Source organism: Gavialis gangeticus, unplaced genomic scaffold (genome assembly GCF_001723915.1).
Source record: "Gavialis gangeticus isolate Ggan-Ray unplaced genomic scaffold, GavGan_comp1, whole genome shotgun sequence".
Taxonomy (NCBI): Eukaryota; Metazoa; Chordata; order Crocodylia; family Gavialidae; genus Gavialis; species Gavialis gangeticus.
The window spans coordinates 160,149,868-160,163,240 of record NW_017729022.1 but is presented as its reverse complement, the minus strand read 5'-3'; the positions used below and the strand labels follow the sequence as shown (position 1 = coordinate 160,163,240).

Sequence of the window (13,373 nt, the reverse complement as noted above, 5' to 3'; positions counted from 1 at the left end):
ATCAGGGGTCAGCAGAGCAGGCCCTACAAGAAGAGGCTACGGGACCTGAACCTGTTCAGCCTCCACAAGAGAAGGCTGCGGGGGGATCTAGTGGCCATTTACAAACTAGTCAGGGGGGACCAGCAGGCATTGGGAGCACTACCAGGAGTGGCAAGAAATAACAGTCACAAGCTAGCAGAGGGTAGATTCAGGCTAGCTATCAGGAGGCGCTACTTCACTGTCAGGGCAGCTAGGATCTGGAACCAACTTCCAAGAGAAGTGGTGCTGGCTCCTACCCTGGGGGTCTTTAAAAGGAGGCTGAATGAACACCTTGCTGGAGTTGTTTGACCCCAGTACTCTTTCCTGCCATGGCAGGGGGTCGGACTTGATGATCTGCTCAGGTCCCTTCCGACCCTACCAACTATAAAACTGTGAAACCTTGTTTGCCTACTCCAAGTGAAGAGATGCAAACCAGTTTCTTTGATATAGTGAGGGAATTATGGCTGTCATGGAAATCATCTTGAACTTGAGCTTGAGGATGAATCTGTGAGCTTTCTTAGGTCCAAGACTGGTCATCGGCAGAACTAGAAATAACCACTGTAGGACCTCTTCCCCCTCAGATGTCAGGAGGTTTGTTCTGCACTCTCTACTCCCAGCCAGGAGTGGCCCTCTTCTTCCAACACATTCCTGTGATAAAGGCTACTAAAAAGGAATGTGGAATGAGGTGTTTTAAGAGGGCAGTGATTCAAACTGGATAGAATGACTGTTCACTACCATGTCCAGGACCCACTACTCCAAGATGGGCCAATGCAAGGTAAAAGTTGGCCAAACAATTCTAGAAAGGGAGGCAAGGGAGACAGGAACCCTGTACTGCCAATCCTACCACTAAACAGGGCAGAGTATCAGTGGGTTGAGAAGCAACGTGTAGTGGGGCACTTTTGTCAGTGGGACCACTGTCATTTTCTTCAGGGCTCCTTTCAGGCAAAGGCAATCTGCTTTGGTGGCACAGCAGCATATGCTGTTGGGAAGGACCCTCTCCTCTGTGAAGTGTATAGATCATATTTGATATAGCATCGAGGAGGGAAGGGGAACAGTCGCAAAGAACAGAACAGGGCTTTAGATTTTTTAAAGGAGTGCACAGTCTCATCTCTCTCAGAACTAAATAGAAGTCCTACCCTGAAAGGCAGGTCCTATACAACAGCCTGGACCTCCTTCAGGAAACCAGAACCCTGTAACCCAGAAGATCTACACCTCCTAACCACTGAAAGCCATGGATCTGGCTGCAGTATCAGCTGAATTTAGAGCCACCTGAAAGACCCACTTCACTTTCAGATCTCTGATCTGTTCCTCCATGATCAGAGATCTCAAATTTCTCTCTTACCAAGGACACATAAAACGAAAAGAAAAGACTCTCACTCTTCCTAAGGCTTAAGTCACTAGGACACACGGGATATTTATACACGTGCTGGGGGAAGGGGGGTGTTCTTTAATTAAAATGACTCTGAGACCTGCTGTAATTAAAGTGCACAGAGTATCTTGTGCATCAGTGTCCCTGAGCTTAAAAGTGGCCATGGGGGTGCTTTAACTAAAGCTCATTCAACAAGCTTTAGTCAATGTGTCCCCGCTGCCATTTTTCAGCATGGGGACACTGATGCACAAGAAGCTGGAGTCTGTGGAGCACAGTAATTATCATGTTCCAGCATGTATTTACAGTGCATCAGAGCAGCCTTGCAGCTGCACCCACAGTGCTCTGTCTCTAGCTAGGCACTTCAGCAGACCTGAGCAGCAGGAAGTGAGCACTGTCCTTTCCCCTTGGTGCAGGGGTACAAAAATGGGCAGGCCTAGGGCACACTTTATGGATTCTCCAAAAGTTATGTCTCCAGCCAAAGCACAGGACATGACACACACTCCACAAATGGGAATATGGATGTGGGCAATTACTTCAAGAAAAACATGTAGTTGAGATAGTCCCAAAACAGCTTATAGCCTAGCTAAACAAAACAATATACACATACAGAACATAAGTAACTTATCCAATGTCACAAAGCATGTCACCATGAATAGTAACCAGCTCTTCTCATTTCAAGTCCAGTGTCCCAGTCGCCAAGTCATGGTATCTCCCAATCATTTAAGTAATAAAATTAAAAACAAATACAGCTTAGAGGTGGAAAACATCTAAAAAGGACTTGCTGTCTCAATAGAACAGGCATATGAATAGCAAAAATGGCAAAATGGCTGGTACCCTCCCTCAGCTAATTATAAACGGTAGTTGATAACCTCCACAAATTTGTCAGTCACAACATTAAGGGTAGAAACCAAACTGCTCCACAAGGCCTTCTGTGGGCTTTACAAGATGGGAGTATTAAACCAGAAAGAAAACACTCAACCTAATTGAAATTCAGTGTTTGTTTGCTGTGTGGTGATTGTATAAACACACTACAAATCCAAAAGCACATCTCAATGTGGGATGTAAAATACTGTAGTATATAAGAGTAATATCTGAATATATTCCTCAATAAAAAGTAATTGAAAGTGATTCTTTTGCAACAGAAGCATTATTATTGATTTATGTTTACTGCATCTATAGTACCTGTGATTTTAGTCTTGCTTATGAGATTATTTGGTTTTTCAGGAAATCCCAGTATGAGTAGTAGAAGACAGTAACAATTTCTATCTCCTTCACAGCAGTGACATTTTTAAAAAAAATCAGTCATCATATGGTCAATAAAAATGAAACAACAGGAGTGTAGATGTGAATGCATCTCTAGAGATGATTAACTAAATCACAAGAAACATGCAGTATTCTGAAAAATGTAATCAAAAGCACAAATCTGCTAATGATTTAAAAGTATGGCTTCAGTGAAGAAAACTCTTTGTTCAATCCTGTCTTGCTCTATCCCAAATATGTTTAAAAATGTTAAAGTCAACCACTCAAAATTTAGGAAATGCCAGAATACAGGTTGCTTGTGCTGAACTCAGATCCTGTGGCTGTGTCTACATGTGCAGAGGACTGTGCAGTCATTTAGTACTTCCTTAGGCATAAGCAAGTACTAAATGACTGTGCAGTAACTGGCATTAATGTGCAGTAGCATTGCCACACGTTTTTTTCCCTGAGGTACTGTGCAGTAGCTCATTACTACTGCACAGTAGCAATGCTACTGTATGGTAGCAACAAGCTATGACACAGTAGCTCATTGCTCGTGTAGACACACCCTATGTGCATTATGATACAGACTTTAATTACAGGATCCCATATTATACTTTTCTGACTCATTTATTATACAGAATTAATTACTACTAACAGATCAGTTATTCTATATCCCCTTATGCTGTTACATTATTTCCTGTACAACACTCACATTTTATGCAGAATACAAAACTATTATTTTTTTAGTTGCAGTTATGCAACTGAGTTGCATGAAAGTAAAATAGGATTTAATCCAAAATGTCCACAAAATGTGCACTTCAATGGCCCATCTGAGGGTTCAACATTGGCACTGGACCCTAGGACAGCTGGGCTACTAGGTGCCATTTCCATAAGGGGCAACAAACTGAGGCCTCATACTCAGGAAGTATACTAAGAGACCAAGGAAAGATACAGTGCTGTGGCTTACTCACAGCAATGGACATGTGGCAGGACCCAAATTCAGCAACCTGGTGAATGTCCAGTAGGTGAGCACTAACAGAGCAGAACTCACCACAATAAGGGTAAATCTTGCCTGTGTGGGAGACATAACTTTCCAGGGGTCTGCTCCAAAACTGGAATGAATTCCCAAGGAAATGAAGACAATCACAAACTTTGTCTGCTTCCACTCAAAGTGCAAAGTGCATTTTTAAAAGCTTGTCTTCCTTAATGTTATCACATAGCAACCTGCATATTAACTTGCAAGTAAATTAAGAGAAAAAACCAAAACACCCCCCTTAGCAAAACAGGATGCTTCATTGTACATGCTTCTCCCACTGGGGAACAGATAAAAGAACAAGCATGTGACATGTTAGTCACATTACTCTGTGCTCTCAGGACATCAGATGATGGAGCAGAACATGAGATAAGAATCAATACAGAAAAAAAATTCAGCATCTGGGTCCTATAAACATTGATCAGTTTATTTGCACTACACTTCACTGAGCTGAGGGCCTATTTACTATCACATTTTATATGGGGAATGGAATCTCAGAGCAATTAAATACAAAAATGTCAACTAATTTGTAGCACCCAATTTGAGACTCCTGGGACCTTATTTCTCTGACTGCCTAGGATTATGTCACATTTGATGCATTCAAAACCCAGCTCCTATTGATTTCAACTGCAGCTATAAGTACTCAGCTTTTCTCTAAATCAAGCCCTGGAGTCTTATGTCTAGCAGCCAGAAAACAAGGACACAGAATGACCACCTGTGAAAAGTTTGGGTTCATTGACTTGCTCCTCTTCACATGGAACTCCGTGTCAGGTACCAGGATGGAAGACAATTCTCCAGGGCAGTATTCAGACACCTTAACTAAGAATCTCCCCTTTCTCCTCCTGCAATTCACTGCTTCATTCCCCACAAATCTTTCAATTTCAAACCAAACAAACCACCACCACCCTTGTTTCTGACTCCTCTCCCAAATGCAGCCCAATCTGTATATTACAGGAAGCAGGTATTCCAAGGGAACAACCAAAGACTCATCCTTGTCACAAAGAAAACCCCTCTGACATGTTCCTGCCCCAAATCATGGAGACACTAGAGTTTTCCAAGTTTCTCACTCAAAAGTTTATAAGGGTTTTTTGTTTTTTTTACATATGCCTGTGTAAACAATTAATTTTCCTCTTATTTCATAAAACGCTGGGCCATTTTGCTGAATTTTTCAAAATAAAATTCAGCCGCAGGCAGAAAGCAAACTTGTAAAGCTATACCCCAAAGAGTTTAAATTCAAGAAAATACTGTATTTGTTTGCATAACGCCCCTCCCCACACATGCACCTTTTTCCCAAAAAGTAACTCTGCAAAACTGTGCTGGGTGTCTTAAGTGGGCCAGCTTATTTCTGCCCTGGAATTGAAACTTAGGGACACTGCAATGGCAGCACAGGAATGCTGTAATAGCAACCCAGGCTGTCCTTCTTCCCAGTCATAGTGGGAAGAGTGGAGCAGCCAAAAGCTGCTGCCACTTCAGGAGTGGTCATGAGAGAGTTAAAAGTTTAGCTGTTGCCTGAGCAACAGCATTTAGGATTCAGTCATGGACCAGAAACCCTTGCAGTCAGGATTCAGCCATGATTATGAAAACGATTTTTTCTTCATTCTGATTTCCAAAAGCGAGGCACATATCTTATGAGGGGGGCATAGAGTACGCAAGAAAATAGTGATGTATCGCTGACAACAGGATCTCACAGTCTAGTGCCAGGTAATGTCAAATAAAGCTGATGCTATCCACTCTCCTAACAACAGACCCACCTCATTTAATGTTGTATTGCAATTTAATAAAGTGTTAGCTTACCTGATCAGAAAATTGTGTAGTCCAACATCAAAACTTCTGTAAGAAAAAACATTCAACATACTTTAAGTGGTCTAATACTTTACTAAGGAACATTATAAAAACACTGTACTAATAATCAAATATAGTTTAAGTTCTTAACTACAATGCCGTTATTTCTAGATAATACAGCAATGCTATAAACACCTGGCATTTTCTTAACATAAGTAAGAAAAAACATCACATACAATCTCAATTAATGTATGCAACAGGATACATGAAATAACAGATAATCATCAGGGCTGAGTACAGACACAAAAAGCCCAGAGGTTTCATCAAGTCAATCTTCACTGGCATAGATTGAACCAATAAGCCAGTGAACACACATTCACTTTTGACTCTGGAAATGCAGCCACATGCCTGCAGTGGCCCAGGCCAAAGGCCAGGGAGGGGGTTGCTACAGCATGCCTCCCTGCTTGGCTGGAGCAAGCAGTTTGGGCCAAGGCTGGCTTGCCACCCTGCAAGGGGGTAATTGTAGGGGAGGTGCAAAGTATCCTGGGATACTGGGGGACTGTGAGTTAACTTGAATCTGGAAGGGATCTGGGACAGAAGTTCCACAGACTGCTTTAACCTAAATCAGTTAAGTCCGATACTACATCCATCCAGGTTTATCTTAAACTGGTTTTGGTCATTTTGAAAGCAGTTTATGTGCACTGAACCTCTATTGTGTTTCATATTTGAACTAGTTTCTGATCATTTATACTGGTTTATGTCTAATTTCTGTCCATAGCCCAGAACACAAACATAAATTCAGGTAAGATCCAAGTTAAAAAATGTCCTTGTCCTCAGGGTCTGTTAAATAAGTTGATGCAACTGGCTTCTGTAATTTACTGAAAGTATAAACCTGAGTCTATAAATCCTGTCACTGACATTTGTTTTGTAGCATTTCCCTGACTAGTAGGTCCTCAGGCCTCAGAGTGAGGAGCTACAGAAGACCATTGTAGAGCTCACCATGCTCCCCTCTCCTCTTCCACTAGGACTGCCCTGTGCCACTCTAGCTATGCAAAACTGCCAAACTAAAAAAGGAGAATCAGCCATGAACCTCTGCATACATTTGAGATTCCCTGGACAACGGTAAATACTCTATGTGATGACCTCACCCCTCAAAGCCTGAGATGTATAGAGCAGGGGTGTCAAACTCATCAAATCATATATTCAGTGGGTCATCACAAGCAATAGTGATGAATGGGCCAGATGAGTGATGCAGGGTCAGCCCACAGACCAGATCAGGCCCACAGCCTCCCTACCCGCGTGAGTGATCCAGCACATGTGCACCCACCCAGGCAAGCCTGGGACACTGGCCCCAGAGAGTGCCATGTGAGGAACAGCCCTGGACCAGCTCCAATGAGTAGGCAGCGCAGCTCAGGACCCAGCCCCACTGAGTACCACTTGTGGTGCAGGGCCAGTCCAGCATAGCAATGGGCACATCTACACAAGATGATTTACTCAAAATTAGCACAAATTACTGCATGGTAAGCATCACGGTGCACATGTGCACATGGTTGTTACATGGTAATTTGCTCTAATTATGAGTAAATTTGCTATCTGTAAAGACAAGTAGCAAATTTACTCCTGATTAGTTACTGCACAGTATAGCATGTGTAGACAGCTGACCAGGAGCAAACTTGGTCCTGGTCAGCCGGGCAGCAGGGGGCTGGAGATTGCTCTCTGTCCCTGGGAGCTGCCGGCTGCCAGGGTGGGCTCTGCCATTGGAGCCCGGGTAGGGACAATGTTCCCCTAGTCCAGCAGCAGGGAGCTGCTTGGGAAAGTCTGCATGTGCAGCCTGGAAGTGGCTGGGGACTGTTCTGTTTTGGGCAGTCCCCAGCCAGCTCCAGGCTGCATGTGCAGACTTCCCCATGCAACCCCAGGCTGGCCAGGAGCTGTCCCGGTCAAAAGCAGGTCCCAGCCCCATGCCCCAATCAGGTGATTGAGACACGGGGCTTGGAAAAAGCTGCAGGGGAGGAGCAGATCCCAGCCCTCCACCCCAATCCAGCAGTGGGGCAGCTAGCAGCAAGCCCCCGGATGGATTTTCCATCCAACCGGGGGCTCACTGCTAGCTGCCCTGCTGGCAGATGGGGCAGGGGGCTGGGATCTGCCTCTCCCCTGCAGCTCTTTCCAAGCCTCCTGCCCCTGATCAAGGACCCGGGGCTGGGAACTCCCTGCTGCTGAGGCAGGGGGATATTGTGGCAAAGCCTGCCCCAGAAGCAGGCCACTCTGAGGAGCAATCTCCCAGCCCCTGCCAGGTAACAGCTGTTTTTTTGGTTTTGTGATCCCTGCCAACCGTTGGGCTAGCACAGAGCCTAAAGCTCCCCCTGACTGCTGCAGGGGGCTGGTGCAGGACTGAAGAGGGTGGGAGCAGCAAATCTGCTGCCACATCCCTGCATGTATGGATGCCTGCCCAGGGTGGGTTCCCAACCTGCAGCATTGCACATGTAGACACATCCAATGTGGGTTAACAGGGCAGCACCAGAAACCAAATTATAGGGCTACTCAGGCCAGATTTGGCCTATAGGACATTATGTTTGACATCCCTGGTCTAGAGCATATGCCAGGGATGAGTGTTCAGTACATGTCTGGCAAGTGAAATAATCCTGGGGAATACCAGCAGCCATACAAGTCAAATCAGTGCCAGGGACCACAGTAGACCCCAAAGACTCCATGACTGAGGAATTATAATGGTGGTCTAAAAGCCATCTCTAGTCCCCTGTTCAGATTACCCTCTTTCCAAACTTAGGTTAGCCAACTCTGGGAAATTCAACCCACAAAGGAATCAATCAAATGGCAAGAAAACTGTATTTTGCCAATTCCCTTATTCTCTTCATATGCTTTTCTACGGAAAGCAAGAGACATGCAGTATCCTACAATACATTCCCAGATGGGTCCTTTGTATATAATGGCACAGCTGCAAAATAAATACAAAAGTCTTATTACTGGTAATGAACTTACTTTGAAACAAGTTTGAAATACTTCAATTCTTGAACATAATATAATTGAAAGAAGACTTTTTTTTAGCAAATACTAACTTGCTAAGCTATTGAACTTAGAAAAGCTTATTCCTCATGCTGAGCACTGTGTTTAAAGTTGTGTTACTACTGCCTGAGATGACCTACTGAATATATGATTTGATCAGGGAAATCAGCATGGACATTACAAGTGGCATCATGAGCCAGGTACATATCAAGCTTTAGAAACTACAAAGTTTAATTGAAAATTGAATTACTTTCCTCTCACTCACTGTAAAAAAGAAAATCAAATTCCCATTCCACCAGGTAGCAGCTGTTAGCAAAACTTACTAGGAAAGATTTTAACACTGGCATCATGTTTTATATCCCCATGCACATTCCTTTCATGAAAACAATCTCCACCATACACTTATAAGACAACAAAGATGTAAGACCATTTCAATTGTATTATATCATTATATTTTCAAATTTATCCTGCTTGAGCCCATTGAGATCTGCCTCCTGGTCTCCTCTAAAACATCATCTTAGGAGAATACATTCACCTAATGTAATAGTACATAAAATGCATATTTATTTTTCTGAAAGCCTTTGCAGATAGGTCCAAAAAGTATTTGCGTTGGAGTTCAAGGGAGAGAAGATACTGTGTAGCTGCAGGGAATAGATTGGTGACAGAGCCTCTGACATGAGGCCACTGCAACAAAGGCCCATCCCAGGGGTGGCCAGGACACCCCCTGGTGGCTACTCAGCTCTTGCGTTACCCTGATCCTTCCCTTCTGTTCACCTGCCATGCCTTGATGTACTTATTATACCTTTAAGGAAAGGGAGGCTGCCTCAGGGATCTCCAAGCGAGTTTTCATTTACTCCTGTCCTACTCCAGGGTCTAAGTCTGTTCTGGTTCTGGCCTCAAGCCCCCTCCTGGCTCCCATCTCCACACTATTCCTGGGTACTTAGTCCTTCCTGGTCCCATTCCCCAGGCACTGGACCTGCTCTGGTCCCATTTCTGTTCTACTCTCAGGTACTTGGACCCAAGCTGGTCCTTTCTCCCCCTTTCACTCAGGCTCTGGCCCTGCTCCCAGGCCTCTGGCCCTCCCTGCCCTGTTCCTGGGCTCTGGTCCTACTCCCAGGCCTGTTGGGACCTCCTCTTTCCCTCATTCCCTCCCAGATCTCCTGATGTTACCACAGGCTGTAATCTCACAGGTATTATTCAGGAGCTGTAGCCATCCTGTCTAGAAGATGTTCTCTCAGCCATCTCCAGGACCAGACTACCTGCCCACTCAGGTTCTGGGCTTATCTATTGCAAGCCAAGCCCCCTTATGGGTCATGTGGCTCCTGATTGTCCCCTGCCACACCTGCCATCTGCTTCATCTGCATCCTGCCTGCTCTTAAAGCAGCAGGAGCACCAAGCCTCCTGCTACAGCTACCCATTCAAATACAGCCTAGGTTTCCAGTAAGCAAAGCTCTTATCAGCTAGCAACTGTTGGTGTTCCTAAGTGAAAAGAATTGAGATGTTAGCCTGGTTACCAATGAAGAGGATATATATCATAACTCTACTGTAATGTTTCTGGTTCCAGAGGACAAGAATAGATATAGAGACGGCACTGCCCTCCTAACCTTAGGAGGGTGCTGTGATCCAATTCAGAACAAAATTGAAGCACATTAGATAGGAGGGGTCTGAATTACACACTTGGTAAGTCTGCCCTTGACTTGTGCTGAACCTGTTCTATGGATAAACTGAAGTGCCTAGATTCCAATGCTCTCAAGGCAAAATCTTTCACAATACAGTGTGCATGGTGTTTAAAAGAAAGAGAAAAGACAACACAACTATTTTGTATAGCTCCTTCACATTAGGAGTGTTTACAGATTTCATAGAATACTTGTGTAGTTACAATTAAAAGTGGAAGCAGAGATAAATCGGATTTATTAAAGCAACTGGAAAGGAAGAAAAGGTAAAGAGTTAGAGCTCTTATCTGGTATAAATCAGCATAAATCCACCTATCTCATGACCTCAATTTTGATTTCCTTTTACTGGTGTAATTCCACTGTCTATAGAGAATTCTAACTTTACTGTGTAAAGCAGAAGTAATCAGTAATCTGGTATAGCCAACAGCATTACAGCAGTATAAGTGAGATCAGAATATGGGCCAACATCCGTAAGACACTGTAGGCTGGTAAAATTCAGTGGTTTTAAAAGCAATGACAACAGTTTCATATAGGGTTTGGAACTGGCTAGGAAAAAAATCACTAGCACAACTTAGAACAGAACACAGCTTTAAACATATATAAAAATGGGCTGCAACATTCTGCATGTCTAGGAGTCTGAAGATCTGGGATACAGGGAGGTGGTTATAGCAAAAATCTGATATTCATGCTGATATTCATTTAAGCATCCCCCTGTTTGCCTGGCTGGAATCTGAAACAAACCTAGCTGAATTCACAATAAACCATCAATAAAAACATATGCACTATGTGCAATTATCTGTCAATTCCCAAATAGAAACAAATTAGAAAAGAGGGAAATAAGCTGAATATATAATCGCTGTTCAGTTTAATACTAAACAAAAATGAGGTAACTGTTCACTAACTCACAAGAAGAGAAAGATAAGTAATTAAACTGCATTTGGATTAATGATTTCATAATTACTCCTGTTCAGCACTACTTGAATCTAGCAATCAGACATGATAGGATGTGTGACAATGCCAGTTCTGAAAAACTTGGATAATAAGAAAGCTAGGATATATGGCATACACATGACTGTTTATCCTCAAAGAAAAGTACCCACAGCCTCTTACCTGCTATTACGTACATTGCTACCCACTTTATCTAACCTGTTCAGTGCTGAATTCTACTGAAAAAACAGCAGCTTTCCCCAGAATTTTATGGAAATGCCATTAGGACTCCTGACAGTTTCAGGGTGGCAAATTCAATTCAGCATTGTAATAGTTTTTTACATCAGCATTTCTCAACCCATGGATCATCATGACCCAAAAGTGGGTGGCAAAATATATGAAAGGGTCACAAACAATCACAGAAAAATGTGCTAAATCATGTATTTTCTTCTTTACAGGAGAAAAATGTGTGGAACTCCAGGTTTCCCCTTGCGGGATGGCACAGTTCCAGCCTGCAAGGGGCAGCCTGGGACTGGGGGAAGTAGGAGGAGGGCAATCAGGCAGGCAGCACCACGTGTATGTGCACACACACACCCATGCGTGTGGAAGCCAGGTGAAGTAAAGAGCAACTTCTGCAGCTCCCCACAGGTAAGTCAATGGGGTGGGGAAGATACCCACCCCGCCCCACTCTCCCAGCCCTTGCCCCACACACTGGGGGGCTGGGATCTAGGGGCACTAGCAAGGCTCTTGGGGTAGGATGCTGTGGGTTGGAACTGAGGGTCACCAGCAGGGCCAGGAGGCTGCAAGCCAGGAGTGAGGAGCACCAGCAGGGCCAGGGGGCTGTGAATCGTGAGTGAGGGGTACCAGCAATGATTGTGTATTGTCCATGAATTGTACAGTGATGAATGTCACTTGGGAGTAACGGAGGGCCACAGGTTGATAGTGCTGTCGATGTTGATTTCTGTCTTTAAAATTAAGATGGTTGAGCTGCTTTAACTTGTAGTATGTAATACATACTTTGGGGCTAAAATACCTCTGTGTTTTCTGCTTAAACTATTTACTGCATCGGGACAGGCCATTGATGTTTACAAAAGGTTGGGAAACACAGTTGTACATCATGGACGTACAATACAGTACAGACAAAAGGGATTTGTAAAAAAAAGGTTTTACTTAAAATGGTATAGGGAGAATGAAATCCCACCACAGGAAAAATAACTACAAATGACCTGTAAGCCATACTCTGTGCTGTTCAAAATGATGCTATGCTGCCCATATTTAAGATATAATTCTTTTTTTTTTTTTAAAGGTATCAGGGTGCAACTCCCTACTCATCCTAAGGATAACAGCTTGGTTTAAAATTCTGGCCAACCAGGGAAACACAAGAAAAGAGAGCCATCCATCTCATTTCACAATCATCTATTCAAGTGTACTTTTCTTCATCTCACTGGATTTCATGCAATATATACAAAAGACTGCAGGTATGAAGCTGAAAAGCAATCACAGCTTTAACACTGTTTTAATAGAAAATTTCTCTTACTGCTAAATTTTAGTAGAAGATACACTTAACAATCAAACTCACCACTTAATAGTACATTAACTACAACTCAGAAGTGCTGAGCAGCCTGCTTCATAGACTAGGGCTTTCAAACAGTTTCTATAAGATAATCCTTACATTCTCTAGTTATCTGCAGACATACATTTCCATCTCTTCAAGGCACATTTTAAGAGAACTGTTTCACAGACCTGCAATTTCTGTTTTGAAAGCCAGTGCCACAAAACAATGAGCCATTTCCAAATTTGTATTCAGGTCAGAACCAAATAAAATCTTCACATGCAGCAGAGATGGCCCAAGGTAGGAATGTACTTATCTGAACTTCAGTTGGCAGCAGTAACATGTTCAGTGAAAATGCTATGCTGCTGATGCCCAGAAACACACAGAGTTATTTTTCTTGCTCTGATGCAAACACTAGACATATCTAAATCCTGTAACAGGATTCACCAGTAGTAGTGGGAGTGGTACCTCCCTGTGACCACCCTCATCCCGTTCCTTACACTCTGGTATCCCTGGGTCTATCTCCGCACCCCCAGTTCTTACTTGCTATGCTTTGGATGTTGTTGTTATACTTTGAGAGGTTGACTCCAGGGAACCAGTGTGGCCCTGTGTGCCCTGTTCTGCACCGTCTCCTTGAGTTCTTGCCCCTCTGTCCTCTTCTCAGGCTCTGACAGCTTGGTCACCACTTGCTGGGTTTCTGTCAGCCCACCAATTCAGCAATAAGCTAGGCCCCTTTGTAGGGCATCTTCTGTTACCTTTCTT

The 13,373-nt window shown here is 43.6% G+C and overlaps 1 protein-coding gene across 1 annotated transcript in view; it reads right to left on the bottom strand.

Annotated features, from left to right (window-relative positions):
• The window catches only part of HHAT (hedgehog acyltransferase), a 323,485-nt gene that overhangs the window by 162,954 nt on the left and 147,158 nt on the right, over window positions 1-13,373 (bottom strand). The window contains exon 9 of the mRNA XM_019515898.1: window positions 5,454-5,489. Coding sequence (XP_019371443.1) covers window positions 5,454-5,489 — 36 coding nt within the window. The remainder of the gene's footprint in view (window positions 1-5,453; window positions 5,490-13,373) is intronic.